The sequence below is a fragment of the Neurospora tetrasperma genome (assembly GCF_000213175.1).
Source record: "Neurospora tetrasperma FGSC 2508 unplaced genomic scaffold NEUTE1scaffold_81, whole genome shotgun sequence".
NCBI lineage: Eukaryota > Fungi > Ascomycota > Sordariomycetes > Sordariales > Sordariaceae > Neurospora > Neurospora tetrasperma.
This window is the reverse complement of record NW_009799179.1, coordinates 7646857-7668409: the sequence shown is the minus strand read 5'-3', so window position 1 is coordinate 7668409 and position 21553 is coordinate 7646857. Positions and strand designations below refer to the sequence as shown.

Here is a 21553-nt window from a genome sequence, read left to right as displayed (position 1 = left end):
GAGAAAGTAGTGCCGAGAGATGAGATGATCAAAGAAATGAAGCCTTCCTCAGAGAGCAACGCGAACGACCCTCTGCTTGGCGAAAAGAGGAACTCCGTCCTTGGATCCGGCGTATGCCACAGCCGTCGAGATGCTTCTTCTGCGGCGGCGAACGGGCGAAGTGCCAGGGTGCTCGCGGACCCTAAGTGATTTGGTGTAAGATGAGAGGAACACAAGAGGGTCGTTAGATGGTGGATGAGTTAAACTAACTGAGATTGAAGAAGAGCAAGGCGCACACGAGTGATGGATGCGTGAAGATCTTCGCCCATTTTGACTGACGGAATGTGCTTCTTTTATAAGTATGGATGATGCTGTCGCTTCGACCAAGGTTGAGACACCCGCTTGCAGTTGCTGCGTGTGGGCGTGTGGGCGGACAGTTGGGGATATCCGATGTGCTTTATACAGACGTGACAAATGTGCTGGCAGGTGTCAAATGCCGGCCGGGTATGTATGAGTTCGGATGGAACGAGGATTGGTGAATGGTATATGACCGTTACTTGGGCTATGCTTTTCGAGTTTGTACGAAGGATTATGAGATGGAAGAAGATTCAGAAACAAAAGAAGGTCTAGTCAGCCGACCAGACACTTGAGGGGGCCAGAGTTATTATACCGGATTCTGGAAGCCCGGTGTGGGGAAAAAGAAACGAGACACTAGAATGGCTCGACATATTACCAAAGACGGTGACGGGATCGGCTCACCCATGACAGCCAAAGCAGGGAGGTGGTCCCGTGGTGGACGTGTGTCTCCCTCCCTCGTGGGGTACATTGGTGTATGTACACTACATACCCTACAATGCTGAATGGGACATCCCTAGTCTAATGAGATGGTCCATCGGGGAGATCCCGTTTTCCCCTTCCTGGTACAGGGCCCGGATAGATCCATCAGCAAACAAAAGCAGGCGTCTCCCGGACGCCGAAACAATGCACACACCATCTCGCTATGTGGTAAGCCTTGTAATGCCTCAGTTGAGGCACAGCAGCTGACATAGCCGACATGTTGTTGTTGTTGTTATTGTTGTTGTCGTTTCCCGGGCTCAGAGAGATGTAAGATGATGAAAATCTGAGCGAGCATCGCACAGCAGCCGACTTGCAGAGCAGCCAGATGGCAGTGATTCTTGTCTGATGGCCCTCCAAAATCGAGGCTTCTAGCGCGGAGAGAAGCGAGTGGATTTTGACAAGCCTGTTTTGGGGGCAATGATGGAGAAGAGACATTCAAGATCCAATATTCGGTCTCGAGTTTATTAGCAGCCACTACACCACTGGTGATTGGCGTGTGTCCGGTCCTGACGTGGTCGGTTCCGAGAATCACATGTCAGATGCCGAATCAAGGGGTATTTGCCAAGACATGCTTGGAACACAGAACGTCCAGTGGAAGGGCGAAAAGTCCCTCGATGGTCCACTGGAAGCGGTGCCTCCACTCGATCCTGGTCTGCTGACCCAGTCTATGCAAGCTTGGTTGGTGCACTGACCAGCCGGATCACATTCCCTGGCAGCCCTGGATAAAGCCGTCTTTTGGGACCGGGAATCCAGGAACACCGCCTGCAAACCAGGGTCACATGCGAAATGAAGGGACAATAAAAGGGGGATTTAAATATCCAATCCCAAGAGGGAATGCAGAGGGGCTTATTACTGTTGTTTGCAAGTCGCGATATCTGGAAACTGTTAACTGCCGCTGATATGTCCGATCGACGGATGCTCGATTAACTGTTCAACTGCTGCCACCATGGCCAACGGACGGAATGCCCCAACTTCATCCATCGCTGTACGCCGTATACCAAAGGTACCACCTACGTAAAGGAGGGCCACTGGAGGTTACGTAGACGTGATGCGGTTCCCTTCGCGATCCCCAGAGCTACTACCTACTTCGTTGTATGTCATCATCAAGATTACGATGGCCATGATTCAATCATGTCTCGGGTAGCGTCATCAATCAGCATCGTTTGTGCCGGATCCGAGTACAGCTGAAAGAAGCTCCGACACAGACGGCGGCCACGCACGAATCACCCTCCAAGCCGCATCCGATGCAGCCAAAGAGGTCAGTCAGCATTTCCATTCCATACCGAGTCGAGAAAAGCAAAGAACATGATTATTGTAGAATTTAACAGCATTCTAAGCTTTGCTCTTTGTGTTCTGATAGTAATGTGCCATTTCCAGACCCGCCCTCTTGAAGCCGCACTTGACGTAGAAGCCCTCGTTGGCTTCGCTGCAGTCGAGAATGGTCTTGTAGCAGCCCGTCCTCTCGGCGATAAAGTCCAGCGCCTGGATCATACGGAGACCCAGCTTCTTGCCCTGCTGGTCCTTGGCGATTGCGATGTCCTCGATGTGTCCGACTGACCCGAGATTGTGGATGCTGTTTTTTTTCGAAGGGGGAAAAGGGAAAGACATGTCAGTCAAAGGGAGATGGGATGGATGGGTGATGCGCCGCCCATTGTTTTGGCAGGCAGAAAAGTCCAAAGACAAGGCCAACTTACAACTTGCGCTCAACCAACACGGCGCCGGTGCCGACCACTCTGGGTGGGCTGCTGTTGGTGTCCTCAATGACGAGAATGAAGTAGCCACCGTCCTGTCGCGAGATCCAGTTGTAACGGTCCTGGAACTGCTCCTTGGTAATGTCGCCTACCGTGGTCAGGACGCGGAGGCAGTCGAGGAAGCCAGTGTCATAGTCAGTTGGGCGAAGCGCGCGCAACTTGTAGCCCTCGGGGAGGGCTGATTGCACCTCGGGGGAGAGGAGATCGGCGGAGAACAGCTCTTTCGGGGCGGCCATTGCGGAGGTATGAGGGTATATGGGAGACGTTTCGTTTGGATGTCGTCGCTTCGCTTGTGTTGTTGGGTTGGCGAAACGATTGGGAGCTCGTTGACAAAGAGACCAGGCGGCGGATTGTTGACTTGTCCTCTCGCTATTCGCTTATTCCGCTGAAGATGTTCAGCGGGCGGGAATAGCCGAAGCAGGCAGCGGCGGTAGGGGACTCAAGAATAGAGGTAGGTAAGGAACGGCCAGCACGAGCCAAACGATTGTCACCCGCAATTGTTACAATTCGGACACTATAATCTTTGGAGTTGTCGTATGGATGACTGCAAGGTAGGTCACTACAGTCTAACAAAGTATTTTGCAAACGCCGACAAAAGAATTGAGCCGGCGGCGCAACGGGCGGGATCTTGGAAGTTTCATTTTCTCACCGCATGCCAATGCAGCCCAGCAGCTGTACAGGAGCTGAGCTGCCCCGCCATCTCCATTATTGAGGGGGCATACTTCAGCCCTGGATCATGCTAACCCATGGTTTTCGCATTAATGGCCAAACGTAGCAGCAGCAAGGGCAATACCTTGTTCCAGTCAACATCACCTTCAATATCAACAGTGGAGGGGAACGAATAAAAAGGAACCCAAGCCATCACATGTCATTATGCCTCTTCCCGGAAGGCGCAGTCGGCTCATCTATCGAGGCTACGGCCGTCCAGAGAAGGAATACGATAAAGGATACGAGACATTGCCGCCGCCACCTTTGCGCATTGGACCTGGACTGAGCGAAATTCCCCAATTGCGGCCAATTGACGCTCTATAACCTACTTTCTCAACCTTTACTTAGAATTGTCCCTGAGGCAAGGACACTTTGATACGGCTGAAAATCGACGACGGCCTATGTCTAGAGGGGCACCTCTACGGATCGGCCATGCAGACAAAATGTCAAGGCTTGTGACTGGATCGGCGCGGGATTGCATGCATACTTTCATCCCATACCAGTCGGTTGCAGAGTGCAGATGAGCGGTGTCTCTTATCTCGAACTCCCGTCATTCTCCCTCTTGAACGCTGAACGTCAACGTCACAACAACTTGGAGCGTTGCAAGGTGGGCTGACAGCTAAACTGTTGGGAAAGGATTGAGGGGCAAAAGAGGCGCCAAAACAAAAGAAAAGGCCCTAGCTTTCATCGATCGATTGTTTTTTCTCCCGCTCTCTAGCTGCTTCCATCCTGCTGGTCTGTCCGCAGACTTGCTCGCTCTTCGACAAGTCGGGTTGGGAATTTAAATATGTAACAAAACATCCATAATCGACCTGCCAGGGGTCCTCAGTCGCATGCTCGCCCGAGACATGACAACCCTACTGTAACAATGACTAACATGATCCAATATCGAGGGCTGCCCAACTTACCAGGAACAGGTTACTCTGATGTCGTGCAGCGCGGGGTTAGGCCTCCCTGGACAGTTGCAGCTGCCTTACTACTGGTTAGGGGAACGGGTTGGGGGGGAGGGATCAAGGTCGAAAAAGCGCTTGCCCTCTGATGCTATCCACGGGCAGATGACCGCCATCTGTGCATCACGTCGATGCTAGAACCTGCACTCCCGTCTGTTAGTCTCCCCTGTACCCGCATCTTCATCTTCATCACCGTCATCCATTGGACTGATTCATGACTTAAGAATTGTTAGTATCAAGTCCAGGCCCAAGCTTCACCACCTATCAAACTCTTCGTCCATGCCGCCACCATCTCGTACAATGGGGCCCTGGGGCCACCGGGGTGGGATTCGGATGGCAGGTGTCTTCGACTCGTAGTTTTCTGGCGATGTCTAGGTACTTTGCCGCTGCCCACCTTCGACGACATGTTTCCTAGGTTTGGAGTTGACATGTCATCTCTCCTTGTGCCCGAACATCTGTTTGATTCAGCCTATCTTGCTCACATATACCTAGAGTTTGGTCGTTTATTGTTTTTAGCTGCACGTTTCCCTCTTGTTCTTGCAAAGTTTTGACACCCGTCGTCTGTTGCTTCAGTTTATCATTTTATTTGTTTGTTGACTCCTTTGGGCGGATGACGGCCAAGATTGTTGGGAGTCCGATATACCTCGGTAACAGAACTCGGACACGATTTCTGCACACACACCATAACACCCCGCCAAAAAGTCTCTCCTCAACACTCTCGGCGTACGATGGAATTCTCGGCGCTTGATGTTGAAGATATCGAAGATTATGAGGGAGCGCGGTTGGCTGTCGTCCCGGACGACTCCATCACGTCCCAGCTCCAGGAACTTGCCCCTTCGAACCCCGGAAGGACTCTTCTGCCTTCCCCCGTGGCCCGAGCCGTCAGCTTCGCAACCAGATCGACTGGTCTTGCCCTCCGGGTGGGCACTCTCTTGACCGGCTATGGCTTCGACGCTGCCAAGATGACAACCTTGTCCAGCTTGGAAATGGGTCGCTTTGTCCTCGAAGGAATCCTCGGCAGGGCTGGCAGAGACGCAATCGCTCGTTCTTCTTCGGAACATGGGAGAAAGGAGGCTGAGAATATGTTGGAGAAAAGTTTGGAAAACCTACATCGGACCATGAGTCAGATTCTCTTTTGGACAACCACAGGCTTCCATGTGACTGGAACAACAATCGCCATGTTGTCCGAGACCTCACAGCTTCTTCTTTCCACCTTGGACCAGTTCTTCGGCTCGACTGACTCTTCTCGTGCCATGGCCAGCATCATCACGCTTATACGAAGGGAGTTCCAGAACCCAGCTACTGGCGCACAAGGCGAACAAGTGGGAGTTATGGATTTGATGCTTGGACTTTGCGGTATGGCCTATTTGCAGAGATGGTGTCGGCGATCGCTTGAGGAGGAGACACGGGCGCATCAGATCGAAGAGGTCATCTGGGATGTTATAGTTCTCAGTGATGGTATGCGGGTCGACGTCCACGAGGAAAGCGTTTATGGTGTGCATGACGGTGAGTTCACAGAGGATCTGACTCCCACCAGCGGAAGCGATGCACACGACAGCGAGGAAGACGCAGAAGAAAGGATCAGGAACCAAATAATACGGTCTCTCGGCGACAATGCCAAGGTTTCCATCACCACCAAGATAAACACCACAAAAACAATCACCGTCGATATTCAAGGACCGATACACGACATACCGGTCTCCCCGCCACCTGGAGTGGAACTCATTGAGGAGAGTAGGAACACCCGTCAAGTCTCCTCACAGACACAGGCTGCGGCGGACCACACCCCCCATGCCTGCCGTGTTGTGTACCGGCTGAATCGCAACCAGGAGAGAAGGTATTCCATCACCAAGGAGGATGGGGATATCAGCCAAGTAACCGGATACGTCGAGCAGTTGGACGACGATACCGTGACTATGTCGGAACGCTCATTGCCGACAGTCGACGCCCTCCTTCCAGCACCGACCAGGTCGCTAGAGCACCTGCCAGATTCTGCCACTCCTCGTCCTGGCTCTTCTGCGTCAGCTGCCTCCAGCTCTTCCAAGAGTCGCATCCCGTCACTTCAAATGCCAAAAAAGCGGAGTGAGAACGCAGCAAATCAGAAGCGACCTCGAATACCACCCACAGCCTCCTCGTCAACCAAGCGTCAGGAAACGACCATATCGCGAGCATCTGGCAATCGTTCCTTCTCGTCCAGAAGCAGAGAGGATGCCGAGTCAAAGCGGAAACCAATCGAGAAAAAGAGCGGGTTTCGAAAGTTCTTTAGTAGAGATGTTTTCGTATCGGATACCCCATCGCGTAAGAAGAAAGAAAGTCAAAGCTCGGGAAGTACAAGGTTGACCAAGCCTGAGACTTCACCAAAGTACAAGTCTGCTTTACCTAGCCCTGTCCGGGTTTTGGCTCCTCATCGTCCTTCTTCTTCGCGCCCAGCTACCCGCCAGTCTTCCGCTTCAATTCCTAGGATAGAGGAACCCGGTGTCTCTCCGAAGAGCAGCTCAAGTAGCCTCGGGAGGAAGAACGGAGAGAGGTCTCAATACATGCGGCCCCCATCGCGTGCGAGTTATATCTCTGTTCACGAGAGGCGCCGCGACTCAGTATACTCACAAACCGAATCATATTCTATCTCGGCCGCCGACGATTTTCGACACTCCAGGCCTCCTTCGCCGTGTGCAATCGAGACTGACAACGAAGACGCCGGCTCTGTGGCTAACCCTCGATCATCCGACCCTGCCCTCTCCCACTCGTACGGTCTCCCATCATACCAAACCTTGAGACGGGTAAAGTCAAGATACACACCAAGCATCTATACCCTGCCACACGAATCGACATCATCTCTCATTCCGTACAGAGATCCTCAAAAAAGCGCATTCAGCAACACGGAAGCGCTGCGAGGACTGCGCCAAGCTGGCATGGTAGACGGCATGTTCCCCAAACACCATCTTCTGCGAAACATTACGCGCTTCATGCGTTTTGCCTCCGCCTCCTATGGCTCCAACTTCCTCAAAATGCTCGGCATCGCCAAAGAAATGCCGATCCTGCGCGCCTTGGATACCGAGACCCACCACGAATTACGCTCCTTTGCACACCACACCGAATCCGACGCCGGCAGCATCCTTCTCTCCTCCTTCGTTGACCCGCAAGGCGGGTCGGACGGCACGGGCTCAACCAACACGGGTGTGCCCCTGGTGCACTACATCTCGCTCGATCATGACTCCAAAGCGGTAGTACTCGCCTGTCGCGGCACGCTCGGCTTCGAAGACGTCCTGGCCGACATGACATGTGACTACGACGACCTCATCTGGCGTGGCAAGGCTTACAAAGTACACAAGGGCATTCACGCGAGCGCTAAGCGCTTGCTGTATGGCGGCGATGGCCGCGTCCTGTACACCCTGAAACAAGCCTTGGAAGAATTCCCTGACTATGGCCTCGTGCTCACCGGCCACTCCCTCGGCGGCGGCGTCACGGCCCTATTGGGCGTCATGCTTTCTGAACCCGCCCCGGGTTGCAATTCCACATCTTTCGTCACGTCAGCTGATCCGCACACGCACGTCTTGGGCGACTTTTTGGTCGACGGGTTTGCAACTGCCCAGCCGCCTCGACACGTCTGCTTACCCTCCGGTAGACCGGTCCACGTGTACGCGTACGGTCCGCCTAGTACCATGTCTGCGTCGCTGTGTAAGGCCACAAGAGGATTGATTACAAGCATCGTCAATGGAAATGACATGGTTCCGTATCTGTCATTAGGAGTGTTGCATGATTTCCAGGCGGTCGCGCTGGCGTTTAAGACGGATAACAACGAGGCCAAGGTAGAGGTGCGTCAGCGGATTTGGGAGGCTTTTCAGACGGGGATTGCGGACAAGTGGTATGCAGGGAATCAGTCGTCGCAGTATGATCCTGGTGCCGCAGGTCATGGCGGCGCAGGCGATCCATCATCGCCATCTTCTTCCTCTCCTCCAGGGAGCGGTGGCGATAGAGGACCTGAGTTCTCGGATGACGACCAATGGGCTTACGCCGCTCTGAAAGTATTAAGGGCAAGTATGATGAGCCATAAGCTTCTTCCCCCGGGGGAGGTGTTTGTGGTGGAGAGTACTAGAGTCCTAAGAAGGGATGCGTTCTTGTTGGATGGACAGGAAGGGCATTTGGGGAGGCCAGCGCAGAGAATTGTACTCAAGTATATCAGGGATGTGGAGCACAGGTTTAGGGAGGTCAGGTTTGGGACGAGCATGTTGACGGATCATAGCCCCGGGAAGTATGAGGATGCGTTGAATAAACTGAGGGCAGGGGTTATGGATGCTGCATAATTTTTTTCATTTGGAAAGGAGGGCTTTGAGGGGGATGAGATGGGTGGATGAGAGGGAGGGATACATATGACTTGATGATTTTGGGACACATGTTTGTTTGCGTATATAACGACTGTTGAATGACACGAAACACATCGATTACTCACCTTGTCTAGTATAACCTAACTAATCGGGACAAAACAGAGGAGTAATCTAATATTGCAATGTGCTTGAGGGCCTTGAACGGAATATGGGTTTTGCTGCCTCAACAGGGTTATGTTAATTCCAGACATACAAAAAAAACCAGAGATGGAGACCCCTCCATCCCAGCTGAGCTCCCGCTCTCGAATCATTCTCGGCTACTCTTCCCCTCAAGATCGCCCACAACTCATCCAGGAAATTCTAGCTTCTTTCAATTTTTCCTACCTGAACAGACCACTCAGACCACGATGGGGAGGGTTGAGGATGGACCATGTGGGATTTCGCCTTGAAGCGGCCAGTTCGCGAATGAGGGGGCTTCCACGGCGCGCCTAGCACGGCACACCGGCTCTTGTCCGGGTTACTGGCGTCACGGTTAAATGGGGATAAATAGGGAAAAAGTAACCCTCCAACATGGAACCTGCATCCGCACATGTGTTATCATTCGGCTTCATGTCCCGTTCGATTTAACCTGATGGTGGTGGTGGTGATGGAGAAGACTACCCGAATCCCTGGGTCAAGTCATAATATTTAACGGATCTTGTTCCTGCAGATTGATCCTGTGGTTCTTTCTCTCTCCTCCAGCCAGCCTTTGCCTCATTCATCTCATCCAAACTTTTACCCCAGCGGTTCTCCCCCGCATTTCCTCACCCCACACTGAAGTGGAAGTTACCCCAACTTTTCCCCCATACCCTCCCCCGCCAAAAACCGTTTGTTTACTCCACCCTCTTACACGGGCGAAGATCACAACCAAAACAAACGAACAAAAGAAAAACATGGCGCCCCTAATTACACACATGTACACCGCCGACCCCTCCGCCCACGTCTTTAACGGGCGCGTGTACATCTACCCCTCGCACGACCGCGAGACCGACATCCAGTTCAACGACAATGGCGACCAGTACGACATGGCTGACTACCACGTCTTCTCCACTCCCTCCCTGGACCCCCAGGGTCCCGTAACCGACCACGGCGTCGTCCTCAAGACCGAAGACGTTCCTTGGGTATCCAAGCAGCTCTGGGCTCCCGACGCCGCCTCCAAGAACGGCAATTACTACCTCTACTTCCCCGCTCGTGACAAGCAGGGCATCTTCCGCATCGGCGTCGCCGTTGGTGACAAGCCCGAAGGCCCATTCACTCCCCAGCCGGAGCCGATCAAGGGATCGTACTCGATCGATCCCGCCACGTTTGTTGATGATGATGGCGAGGCTTACTTGTATTTCGGTGGACTGTGGGGTGGACAGCTGCAGTGCTACCAAAAGGGAAACAACGTGTTTGACGCCGAGTGGCAAGGGCCCAAGGAACCCACGGGCAAGGGCGTCAAGTCCTTGGGAGCTCGTGTAGGCAGGTTGACGCAGGACATGCTGGAGTTTGCGGACGAGGAGGAGGGTGTGCGCGAGGTGACCATCCTGGCTCCCGAGACGGGCGAGCCGCTGGACGCGGACGATCATGAGCGTCGCTTCTTTGAGGCCGCGTGGATGCATAAGAGGAACGGCAAGTACTACTTTTCTTACTCGACGGGCGACACGCATTTCCTGTGCTACGCCGTGGGCGACTCGCCTTATGGACCGTTTACCTATGGTGGAAGGATTCTAGAGCCGGTGCTGGGGTGGACGACGCATCACTCGATTATGGAGTTCCCGGAGAAGAGTGATAGGTGGTGGTTGTTCCATCATGACTGTGAACTGAGCAAAGGAGTGGATCATTTGAGAAGCGTGAAGGTTAAGGAGATCTTCTTTGATGAGGAGGGGAGGATTTGTGGGGAAAAGCAGCCGGCTGGGAAGTAAAGTGTAATGGGGATGGGGATGGGTATGGGCGAATTATTAGTAGTCAGACTATCCTTCTGTATCATGGTTTCTTTCTGGACATACCCAAGCTTGTCCATCCATGAGCGCATGCTCGAAGGGTTTCGGGCTGACATGACGGTTTCGGCCATTGCAGGCTGATGTCCTGGTAATAAGAGGGTGCAATTGATTGCTTGCTGGTGAAGGTTCCTGAAGACGACCCTTTTCTGCTCCTGGCTTTTTGTGAAGAATGAGCGACTGACATGGAAATGACCCGACGGTTCAGTCCCCGCTCGGCGTCAAGTTTACAAGTAGGGAAGGTACGGCCCGCAACTGCATATTGACCATAGCGCGCCACCCTACATATAGAAAATGATCTTGAGTATAATTTTACAGTTGTACGAGATTTTGGTTGTAAAAGTACCTACAGGTACATTTTAATAAAAGTTCATAAACTGTAAAAGTTTATTATTTTAGTATTAGATAATTTTAGTAAAGAATATAAGTTAATTAGTAAAATTAATATATATCGATATTTATTTTCTCATTGTTAGATTAACTTCTTTAATACTTTATTTTAATACTAATGTTCATTTTGAAATATAAATTCATTTTCAATTAGATAGGACTATTGTACTTTAATAAGTTAATCCCTAACCCAAATTAGAATATTTAAAAAATTTGATTGGAAATTATATTATAGTAAAGCAGGTAGAAGTTTTTTTTTTTTTTTTCACATATAGTAAATATGTAAGAATAATTTCAAGAATTCAACTACAACAAGGAATTGAATGCGGACCTGATAATGAAGAACTACTTCATTAACTACTTGGCCACTTAGCCAAATAGTTATTTCTAAGGAAAAAGTTTATTTTTTTCTAATTATAAAGAGGATATTTAGTATTAGAGGAGAATAACTTTAATATAAGTGTAAATATCTTATTTAATTATATTGAGAGTTTTTAACTGTAAAATTCTAAGGTTAATAATGAGGTATAATTGTAAATTCTTTTAAGAGAATACAATTGTAAAATTACTAAGCTTATTTAATAAGTATAAGTGTAAAATTCTACTAATAGAAAATATTTATTAAATTTAAAGTTAATTAAAAAAGATGATTATTAAAAAGTATTAAATAGTATAATATTATTTTAGTATATTAAAAGCTTTTATAATAAGTGTAAAATAATCCTTTTTCTCAAAATTATATTACTATTCAAAAATTAAGTCTATCCAAAATAATTCCCAAGATAATTTTTGCAAATAAAATATTTTATATAAAAAGCTATTTCTTTGAATTTTATCATTTTGAGTAAGTGATTATACCTAGTATGATTTTCAAACTGTAAAATTTTCCCTCTATATAAAAAGAATCCAATCGCACTAAGTTCATACCCAGGACCATTTTCACAGACCGTGGTGGCGCGCTATGGGAGTGCGCAGGTAGGTATCTTATCAGGAGACCACAAGGTCTCCCGCCCGCTGATGAACTCTCTCGTCTCGCTCTCTCTACGACTTCATGTTTACAAACACCATCTCGCGAAACACGTTCCTGGTGTGCGTAACGAGTATCTTCTCGAACCCGGACCCGAACCCGAACCCCAAGGCACCTCACCTGGAATCATGGCCTCATGATGACATCTTGAATCCCTCGGTTTCTCATCTGGAGCAGGCTATTTCTGCAAGAGACTGCACATATCTAGCCGTTTACACTTTGCGATAGGGCTATGACGACCGGAAGATTGGGTTGCAGAAGCACTGCGGTGCTGAACGTCATCTGGACAGCAAGTCCACGCACCATGCAATCAAAACTCTCCAGTTAACACAGCCCATCAAATGTCAGACGTCGACTCTCAAGTTCAACTTGTGAATTTGACCTCTTTTGTCGGTCACATTAAGCCAAGATCTGTCCAGGCCAGGGCCCCGATAAAGAGCCGCTCGTTCTCTTCACAGATACAAAGGCTCAAAGTATGGCTAACAGATGCCAGTGTCTTCAGTGCGCCTCCTCCACCCTACACCAGCCATGCCTTCGAGCAACTCAGCTTTTATCCTCTGCTTGATATGGATATCGAGGCCTCCTTTTATCACGACAAAGCAACGGGTGCAAGATGTTTACCTCTGCAGCAACCTCGCGTCTACTGCGACCTGCCAACTCCGCGACAGCAATGCATTGCCTTTTGAGTGCCAGGTTTGATGTGCCTGACATTCGATGTCTAGATTGCCTCAGCCACACCACTTGAGTTTCGAGTAGTTCGGATGTTGTTCCCAAACCAAAACCGAACAATGTGCTTTCTTCACGAGGTTGAAAACTCGCAAGCCGGTAATGCTACAAAAGCTTGACGGCGCCAGATATCTCCATTCTGATATGTCTTTTCTTCCCATCTAGGTCTTAACGCTCATGCCATGTTAGCTACATCTGCCATCACGTTGCTGCCCGCAGCTTCACCTATACCGCCAGCATTGTCAACAGCAACGGCAAAGTCAGCCTTGCCGGGCAAGGACTATGAAGCCGCTTTGAAGCCTCGCCAAACAGATTTTTGGCCAGCAGACTTTTGGCCAGAAAAGTTCCCCCCTGATCGTTGGCCAGGACGAGGCTGGGGCGCGACATCTAGGCCGTGTCATGTATGTGAATGTCTTCTTCTATGCCGCGGGACAGCCTTTCTAACTCCCTCTAGGCTAATCAATTCTATTCTTGCGCTGGCCCCTACATGCGCGGGGATCAAACTTGTCAAAGCGACAACGGCGTCAACACCTGGGGAATGACGGCGGGTTGGGGTTGCTTCTGCGAACATGCAAAGAAGTTTTTCAAGTGCATGTCCCAAGCTGAGAATGACGACCCTAATTGTTGGAATGATGGATATGGTGGCGACAGTAAGTAGTTTTACAGCACTTTAGCCGCGAAATACGAGCTAACATCAGTCGTCCAGATTGGCAACTGAATTGGTATCAAAACTGGTGTGGAGATACTCCTCCTCCGTCCGTGATGGCGGAAATGTCACAGCCGTAAGCTATCCATCCAATCTTTCTGATCTTCTTACGTGTCTTCTTTCCCTGTTCACCTCTTTATTTCACCTTTCTCTGTTTTTCTTCATGAACTTTTCGTTATGCCGAGGGTTCTTTCTTTCTGCTAACCAGATCATTAGACGGACCGTCGACGTAAGCTTCACGTAAGTTCAAGTGACCCCCTGAACTAATCAACTCGAACAGAAAACATACTGATATCGTGTGGAAATAGCAAACCTGATGTTGTATATGCAGTCAGTGGTGAGGATCACGCCCCTCTTACTCGAGTCAATGACCCGATTTATACAGGATCGGGTTCTCTTCTTTCCGGCGAGTGTACATCGACGGATTTCACTCTTGTGGGCGCGAACGAGGGTTACACCATTTACTATGCCGGCTTCCAAGGCTGTAACGACGACCGGCCTCAGTGTTGCCCATGGCCAGTCGCTGCAAATTCTGCAACGAACTCATTTTCTGCCACTGTCAACGTAGAGGTAGAGCCCGAAATTGAGATCGAACACAAGCGTGGCGACAACTATCCCCAACCTGCTCGTGGTTATTCGGCAAAACTGAAACAATGCCCGGATGACTACTATTCTGTTTCGGGTGGTTGCTGCCCAGCGTAAGTATCCCCTGTCTACCTGCATTCTTCCAATTTCTAACAAGATGAACAGCGGATACTTTTTCTTCACGTCCGCCATCGGTGGCCAAACACCTTGCTGGAGCCCTCTCGGTAGCACAGCCAGCATTCCACCCATAACCCATGTCGCGGCTGCATATAATTCGATTGCCACGAACGTCAGTGTTACTGGTAGCGCTGGTGATGGTGGTAATGATGACCCTAATGACATCGATTCACTACCTACGTCCGCCGTCAACAACGTAGTTTTCTCTCGCCACTACCCTGTCGACAATCCGAAAGCCCTTTCTATCGGTAGTTACATTGGTATTGCCCTTGGTATTAGCATCACAATTAGCACGGCTCTCGCAGCCATCATCTGGTTCTGGCTACGGCGGAGAAAGCGGAAGATTGCGAGATTAAGAAGAGCCGCGCAACTAGCTGACAACGACAATTACCCTGGTATATGGGACGGTCACCACGGCTCAGATGAACAGTTATTCCAATTCCCCCCACAAGAACTGGACACGTTCGGACAAAACGGAAAACCGACAGCATTGGATCATGTGGCCGCCGCTGGTGCCAAGAATAGCGGAGATGCTGCTCAACAAGCTCAGTATCTTCGACAGCTCCAGCAGTCATTCGGCCTCCACAATGTTGGCACGCATGGGCACAGCAACGGTATAAATTCAGACTTCACGCCCGGTTTGCCCCTCTCAGTCCATATTCCACCCCGCGTAAGCTCGGCCGCCGCAGCCGCCGGATTATTGACCCTGCCGCCCATTTCATCCACTAGGTCGAAACTTCCTCCCATCAATAACGATGGAAATCCCCGTGGTGCGCATGCAGTTGAAAGTGGAGATATTGACTCCAAAGGTGGAAAGCCTAAGGGTGAGACAAAAGAAGAGGCTTTGCAATATACGGGTGGTGGGTCGGGTGCAGCAGGGAGTTCTTCTTTTCTCCATGGAGACCAGCGGCAACGGCGATCCCACCCGACTGAACTTGAAGTAAACTCGGCTGCTATTCCTGATGGACATGGGAGTGGATTTGGGCTTGAGGTGGAGGGAGATCATGAGCCGCCTCCTGAATATAGGGAGTTCTAGGTGGAGTGCCGGGTTTGGGGTGAGGGAGGCTCAGGGGAGAAGTAGGTTGACATGGCTTTTCACCAAGTTGTTGTATTGAGATTTAACACTTTCCTTTTTATAGTCAATCACATACCTATCAACCACATTTGGTTTCGTTGTTCCACGGTAGAGAATATGAAGTACCAAAGTCCATCAGGATGGCTGGTGATTGTGGATAGCCTCCCGTCATCTTGAACTTTCACGTTTTTAAGTTGGACGCTACAAAATATAACCTATGTACGGTCAACACGATGTACATTACCAAGTTTGAGTCTTTGCGGTTGGTTGACGGAGTTTAAGAAACCCCCATGAGACGTCTTAACACCGGAGCCCCATTCATACCTACCTGTACGACTAGATGAAAAAGTAACCCAGCCTTGACCCCAAGACTACCTTCATGTTACATCAAGAAGCAGGTTTCCTTCGGTGAGGAAAAGCTGCAATCTCTTTTCGACGGAGTAAAGCGCACAATGGCCCCCTTCGTTGCACCACCAACATTTGAACGTAGTAGTTCTGTTCGCCAAACATATCACTATCTCAGGGCATCCTACCTACCCTATGACAAACACTTTCTTCGGCGTATAAGGCTGAACGGATGCACATCGTCTCTTCAAGTTCCAATTGTTTAGAGGTGGCGGATACGGCCCATGGATGCTGCAGCGCGGGATTGTGTGACGTGGCTGGATCATGGTGTAAGGCTTTTTATAAGGAGAAACGGAAGATATCACTGGCCGAGGCGGCCAACGATCTCAGGTTCTTAGTGCCGCTATTCAAGGCTTACACATTGGCGTTGGGCAAATGCTCATGGTTAGCAGTGTACAGACAATCTGTATCAGTGTATAGACGTTTTCAGCAGATTACCTATTTTCCTGGCTGTTCACTTGTTATGACCGAAGGAGGAGATTTGGCGGTGACTGAACAAGACTTGATACCTAGTGGATGTCTCTCACCAACTACCAAGCGAAGGCTTCATACTTGAAAGACTGCTTTGAAGTTATGTGTTGAGGTTGAGTCACATGTATCATTTGGCTGGCTGGCTGGCTGGCTGGCTGGAGAGTCGTGACCGGCACAGCCCGCTAACCGGGTTACTGGGAACCCGCATGCATCGCCGCACGCCGGTAAGGCCGGGTTCTGAATACAGTGAACTTTGGGTACAAAGTATCTGAAGGTTCGAGTGATGAAATACCGTGGCTGCGTTTCACACCATTTGTTGCGTTTCTTTTTTCTATTTTATTTTTTTCTTGTTTTTTTTTTCCGCCTCAAAACGTAGATGGGATAACCGGGGAGGCTTCCGTCGAAGGTTATGTGGTAACTCAGTTATGATACGACCGCTCTCCATAATTCGAAAGCGATGGATTGTGATGATGAGGTCCGATAACCGCCAACAGTGAACTCAGCCCTGACTGATCAAATTCCTATCGAGAACTGCTTTGTTGTTAGGCTCAGAGAGTTGACGTGTGAAGAGTATACATCATACGCAACGGAATTATATCCGTTTGGACGGATTTGAATATACTGTTAGCACGCGCGTTTGTTTGGTCAACTTGCAAAACAACTAACCACTAGCCTGGCTGCATTCTTGAGCTGTACTAATCTTGCCACCACTAGGGCCGGGTGATGGTTTGAACGTTAGGTAAGCCGATTATGTGTGTTGGAGGCTGAGGATGATATTGAGAATTTTAAGAAGTACCGTTACACGAGTTGACGACTGAAAGTATCTCCATGATTCACGGAGGAGGGGTCGATGGCCAATTTTCAGAAGAACTGAAGACACGATAATTCCCCCGCAGCTTGATTTTCTCTGCAACCCACGAGCTGTTGGCAATTATGAGGAAGCCAGTACTGATTAACAGATTCAATCTCAGCGTTTGCGACATCCATAGCGTAGATACTGGAAGCTGAAAGTCTTCAATGATGCAAGCTGTGACCAGTTTCGATGGAAATTTCAGCTAGATGTCAGTCAAGTTTACACCATCGTCTCGTATTGCCAAGCCACATTATCAGCCCGTTCCTGCAGGCACCTCGTAAATACATACGATAATACCTACCAGGTACTGTACCTCATACAGAACCTGCGCCTCCTCACAAAAAAAAATAGCAAAATGAAAGAAACACGGGACACATTGCAATTCATCCCTCTTTTCTCTGATTGTTCTTAAGTCGTCTTATCTCCCAAATTTCCTGAAACATTGAAAAACGGAAGATATCTATCTTCAACCATATCATCTTCAGGCGCCAAGCTACTCCATCATGGGGGTTTCTTGAGTTCCTCAACAGGACACATCAACTAAGATAGTTGCTTTCGGGACAGATTGTACTTGGTTCGTCCCTTCCATCGCTTTCATTCCAAGCGCGAGGATGAGGCCAATCTTTGACACATATTGCCTGAATGCCGAAAATCGTCTCGTTCCCAAATTTTGGAATGTCTAGAAACAACTATTACTGGTCTAGAAACCATCTTTGTCATCATTCTCTATCCACGCCTATGCTTCTGATTGAACACTTTATCAAGATGGACTCTGACAGCTCGCCTCATGCAGATATTTATATGCAAATTAAAAGACCTCTAGATCAACCAAGTCTCGAAGGCTCAGAAGAGATGGATATTCCAGCTAGGACCAGCTTGCCATCAAGTTTCGACGGGTCAGAGCGAGATTCTACAGCCAGGACCCGTACATCATCAAGTTTCAAAGGCTCGGAGATGTCTGTTTCAAGGACTGCAACAAACATCCCCACGCCGATGTCAGAACCTACGTTGCCCAAAGGTCCTCATTCCCATGAATTTTATTTTGCATACGAGGGTTTACAGCTAACGAGCATATAGAAGAAACAACGAGAGAAGTAGCAGATGTCACGGACAGAACTTCGTCTGGAAAGACATTACTATCAACGGTGTCGACAACCCCAGGCACGACTGCGCCTGGTGATGACAATGTCCCTACGGAGCCATCATCATATTGTGTAACACAATCAACTATTCAGCCCAAAGCAGTCAAACACAAGAAGCCCACCACGGACTATGTCCGCCTAAAGTGGGAGAGAGACTCTAGCATTAGGGACTATGTTCATCGAAAAGACCCGATGAATTGTGAACAATGCGGATTGGGCATACACGGCGAGAAAGTCCCTGTTGACGGGATAGTGCTTCGATACTCACAGTATCAAAAGAAAGACACTCAGATCGATCCCCCCATGTCCTTAACAGGCGACACCACAAACGACCAGGCAGCAGCGCTTACTATCTCGATACCACGTAAGTCATCTTACCCCCTTCTTTATCTTCCAGCTCTATTCTATACATCATTCGAGTAAGCTGACGCATCTCCATCACCAGAGTACCTCAAAATCGACAAACCCCGAAGATTCTTTACAAAGGGCCGTATCTTCAAGACTGTCTGGTTCGAGCCCTTGGGCGATTACTCCGCCTCCCTTCGCGCCCGACCCGCCGAGCTCGCCTGCCACGAGAGTTGCCCCAACTACAACAAGGAAAAGCCCTACGAGCATTTCCGGTGGTTCGTGGTAATTCGCAAGCAGCTGCACCACTCGCTGTGCTTTGCCATCGTTAACGGAGGGGCAAAATCCATGGCCAAGAACCGAGCCAGAGGCGAGCACCTGGCCGTGCTGTACTCTACTAGTGTGCCGCCAGCGGAGCCGGACAAGGAGGAGGGCATCGTGTTTGGGCCACTCGCGGTTATTTTGGAGGAAGGAAAACAGAATATCAGCCCGTTGGCGAGGCTGGATTGTAGCAGGGTGTTTACGGTGGAGGATGATTTGAAGGTCATGAAGATTGGGAGGGTGCATCCGGATTTTCACGGGAAACTGGATGAGTATTACTATGAAGCATGCTTCAAGGAACCGGTGAAGCAAGTGCAGGCTAATGGGACTTGATGTCGAATTTGGTTCGTTAAAGAATCTCTGGGGTCCTTGGTTGATTTTTTCTTCCACGAGACTTTAGGGTCGCTGTTTCTATTACAACTCCCAGCGATCGCTTTGTCTTTGCAACTTACGGTTGGGTCATTCCTTCACCACCACATGGAATTTTAGTTGGATTGCTTCGGACATGTGTTCACAGCTTCAGAGGGTGGCAGATAGCTAGCACGGCAGTTCTCCTCTTTCTGTTTTCCGTGTCCTTGTTTTGGTTGACTTCTCTTAACTATGCGTTTTGCTGCTTTCTTCACACATCTCGTCGTGTATCCCATTTCTTTGATATGTCACATGTCTGTTCACCACTACCTTGACATGTCCAATTCTCAGGTTGTCATTTTTCGTTTGCAGATAGATATCTTCCCCCCTTGACTTCTCATCGCCCAGTAATTACCTACATTCTTTTCCATTCTTCTTCACAACAATTACTCATCGCGATGTCTGAACTTCAGCGGAGGATGACGAGGCTTCCCAACCCAAAGGGCACCATTTTTCGGTCCACTATTACACCATATGTATGCTTGGAGAAACATAGTTCCTCGAAGTGTGCCATTCATATGTGGCGATGGTGTGGGAGTGTGGTTAGCGAATTTGCTCAGCCTCAATGCAATGTTCCCTCACCAATGCTTCGGTTAGTTGGACGCGCAAGGAACACGAGGCGTCCTCCAATAAGGAGAGGAGGGTAAGAATGTTGACGAAATCATCCAGTAATTCAACCGAAACCGAGAAACACCGATGTGGCCTTCCTGGCGTAGAGACGGTAGAGGTAGCTAGGAGCACTTGGCGACATTGAGGGATGTACCACAGCAACTGGACTCTCACGTCATTCGAAATTCATTGCGAGATTGCTAGGTATGCAAGACACGAACGACTCCAACCCAGCTGATGGCTGTTGGCCGCTGGAAGCTGATCCGCCTCCTCCATCTCAATTTTGACACTGCTTGTCAGCTCGCCAGCATAAGCCGTGAGATAGTATCGGCGAAACTGTATCACCAATAGCGCAGTAACCGAACCGGAACGTTTTACCCTGTCCTTTCTCCCACCCAAGCCGCCACGCAAACCTGTTGGTAATCACAAGATCATTCTGAGTGACCGCCGCCAGCCGCTCCTTTTCTTACGCTCATGACAATACAATAGACATGAGCAAGGAAAGCGCGGTCCTGTTTTCCGACAATTGTGGTCGTCCATGGTGTAGGGCACTAGAGCTGCAAACCTAATGCAAGAGCTAGCAAGGGCACTCTGTAAGGCTTTCACGACACTTCCCTCCTAAGCTTTTTCTTGAATAGGCTAAAAAAAATCGTCGACCAAGGTAGCTGGCCGCCTGTACAGCTAGGTCGGCGAACAGCTGTGCTGCTAAACTTTAAGGCTATTGGATAAGAAAAAGAGGAACTGAAACGCAACTGTTTCAAGCAACCATCCGTTTGGTCAAGATCAGATTCGGCATTTCGGTTCGCCCGGGACGACATATGTTAGGCAAAATGAGAAGACATCTCTTCTCCCAGTCATGGATTCAAACACCATCAATCGAGCTGAATGTCCCATGCAGTAATCTTGAGTGAGGACGGTGAACGTGAATGAGTGGTCTGACGATCAGGTTATCCGCCTTGAGCCTGCTTCGAGCTCAACTGCCATTCCGCGGTCCTCAACGGCTTGTTTCAGCCGGAGTCAACACATATCATTCTCACATAAATGACTAGGATTGACATCTTTCATCGATGTTGAAAAGTCTGTGAACCGTGGCAACATCAGCGATAGGCCAGTAGTAACCCAATGGAATGTTGGTAACGCCCGTCTTCTTCCCCCATCTCACGACGGGACATCACAGAAATTCCCAAGCTCCATCGCTTAGGACGTCTGAAAGCCAATGTAGATGTGCGTAGAAGGGGGGGGGGAAAAGAAAAAAAAAAAAAAAAAAACACGGGAAGCACGTCCTGTTCATCCAGAGATCCAAACTTCAGCCAACCAACAATACTTGGGCCTCGGGGATACTCAAGACTGGGTATAATCACATCCATCATCGCCCCGACGCCCTCACCGCCAGCCAGCCAGCCAGCCCATGGCAGCCCCCATTTCCCCAATAACATCTCATAGATCCGTGAATCACATCCCATGATCCGCTCTCCACATTCACACACGAGAGAAAGTGAAGTATCGTCGATCCGTGAAATGATAAGCCGTCGCGAAGACCCAACCCAGATGTCCCGCAATAAGATATCTCATCCTGTATCTCAAGAGGAACCAAACTCCAATACCAACCATCAGAGTCGAGCCTGAGGGTGCCCAAGACTGGACATAACCCCATCCACAACCACCCTTCCCTCAAAACCTTCACCATCAGCCAGCCAGCCAGCCAGTCCATTACCACACTATCCTCGATCCAATTTCCTCAGTAACCC

The 21553-nt window shown here is 49.6% G+C and overlaps 6 protein-coding genes across 6 annotated transcripts; 4 read left to right on the top strand and 2 right to left on the bottom strand.

Annotated features, from left to right (window-relative positions):
- Positions 1–48: 48 nt before the first annotated feature.
- On the bottom strand, positions 49–308 carry NEUTE1DRAFT_143079 (uncharacterized protein; the record flags this gene model as incomplete). Its single annotated transcript, XM_009858593.1, has 2 exons — positions 49–181; positions 250–308. 2 exons carry the CDS (start codon positions 306–308, stop codon positions 49–51), a joined length of 192 nt encoding a protein of 63 aa, XP_009856895.1.
- Positions 309–2084: 1776 nt separating this feature from the next.
- On the bottom strand, positions 2085–2891 carry NEUTE1DRAFT_92433 (glucosamine 6-phosphate N-acetyltransferase; the record flags this gene model as incomplete). The annotated part of the gene is made up of 2 exons (XM_009858592.1): positions 2085–2389; positions 2511–2891. The coding sequence occupies 2 exons, from the start codon at positions 2801–2803 to the stop codon at positions 2149–2151; spliced, it is 534 nt and encodes a 177-aa protein (XP_009856894.1).
- A 2062-nt stretch (positions 2892–4953) lies between these two features.
- Positions 4954–8526, top strand: NEUTE1DRAFT_133713 (uncharacterized protein; the record flags this gene model as incomplete). The annotated part of the gene is made up of 1 exon (XM_009858591.1): positions 4954–8526. The coding sequence occupies one exon, from the start codon at positions 4954–4956 to the stop codon at positions 8524–8526; it is 3573 nt and encodes a 1190-aa protein (XP_009856893.1).
- Positions 8527–9500: 974 nt separating this feature from the next.
- On the top strand, positions 9501–10490 carry NEUTE1DRAFT_126619 (xylosidase/arabinosidase; the record flags this gene model as incomplete). The annotated part of the gene is made up of 1 exon (XM_009858590.1): positions 9501–10490. One exon carries the CDS (start codon positions 9501–9503, stop codon positions 10488–10490), a length of 990 nt encoding a protein of 329 aa, XP_009856892.1.
- Positions 10491–13340: 2850 nt separating this feature from the next.
- Positions 13341–15336, top strand: NEUTE1DRAFT_126618 (uncharacterized protein; the record flags this gene model as incomplete). Its single annotated transcript, XM_009858589.1, has 3 exons — positions 13341–13358; positions 13865–14112; positions 14165–15336. 3 exons carry the CDS (start codon positions 13341–13343, stop codon positions 15210–15212), a joined length of 1314 nt encoding a protein of 437 aa, XP_009856891.1.
- Positions 15337–17826: 2490 nt separating this feature from the next.
- On the top strand, positions 17827–19263 carry NEUTE1DRAFT_92423 (uncharacterized protein; the record flags this gene model as incomplete). Its single annotated transcript, XM_009858588.1, has 3 exons — positions 17827–17998; positions 18061–18486; positions 18568–19263. 3 exons carry the CDS (start codon positions 17833–17835, stop codon positions 19119–19121), a joined length of 1146 nt encoding a protein of 381 aa, XP_009856890.1.
- Between the last annotated feature and the right edge of the window lie 2290 nt (positions 19264–21553).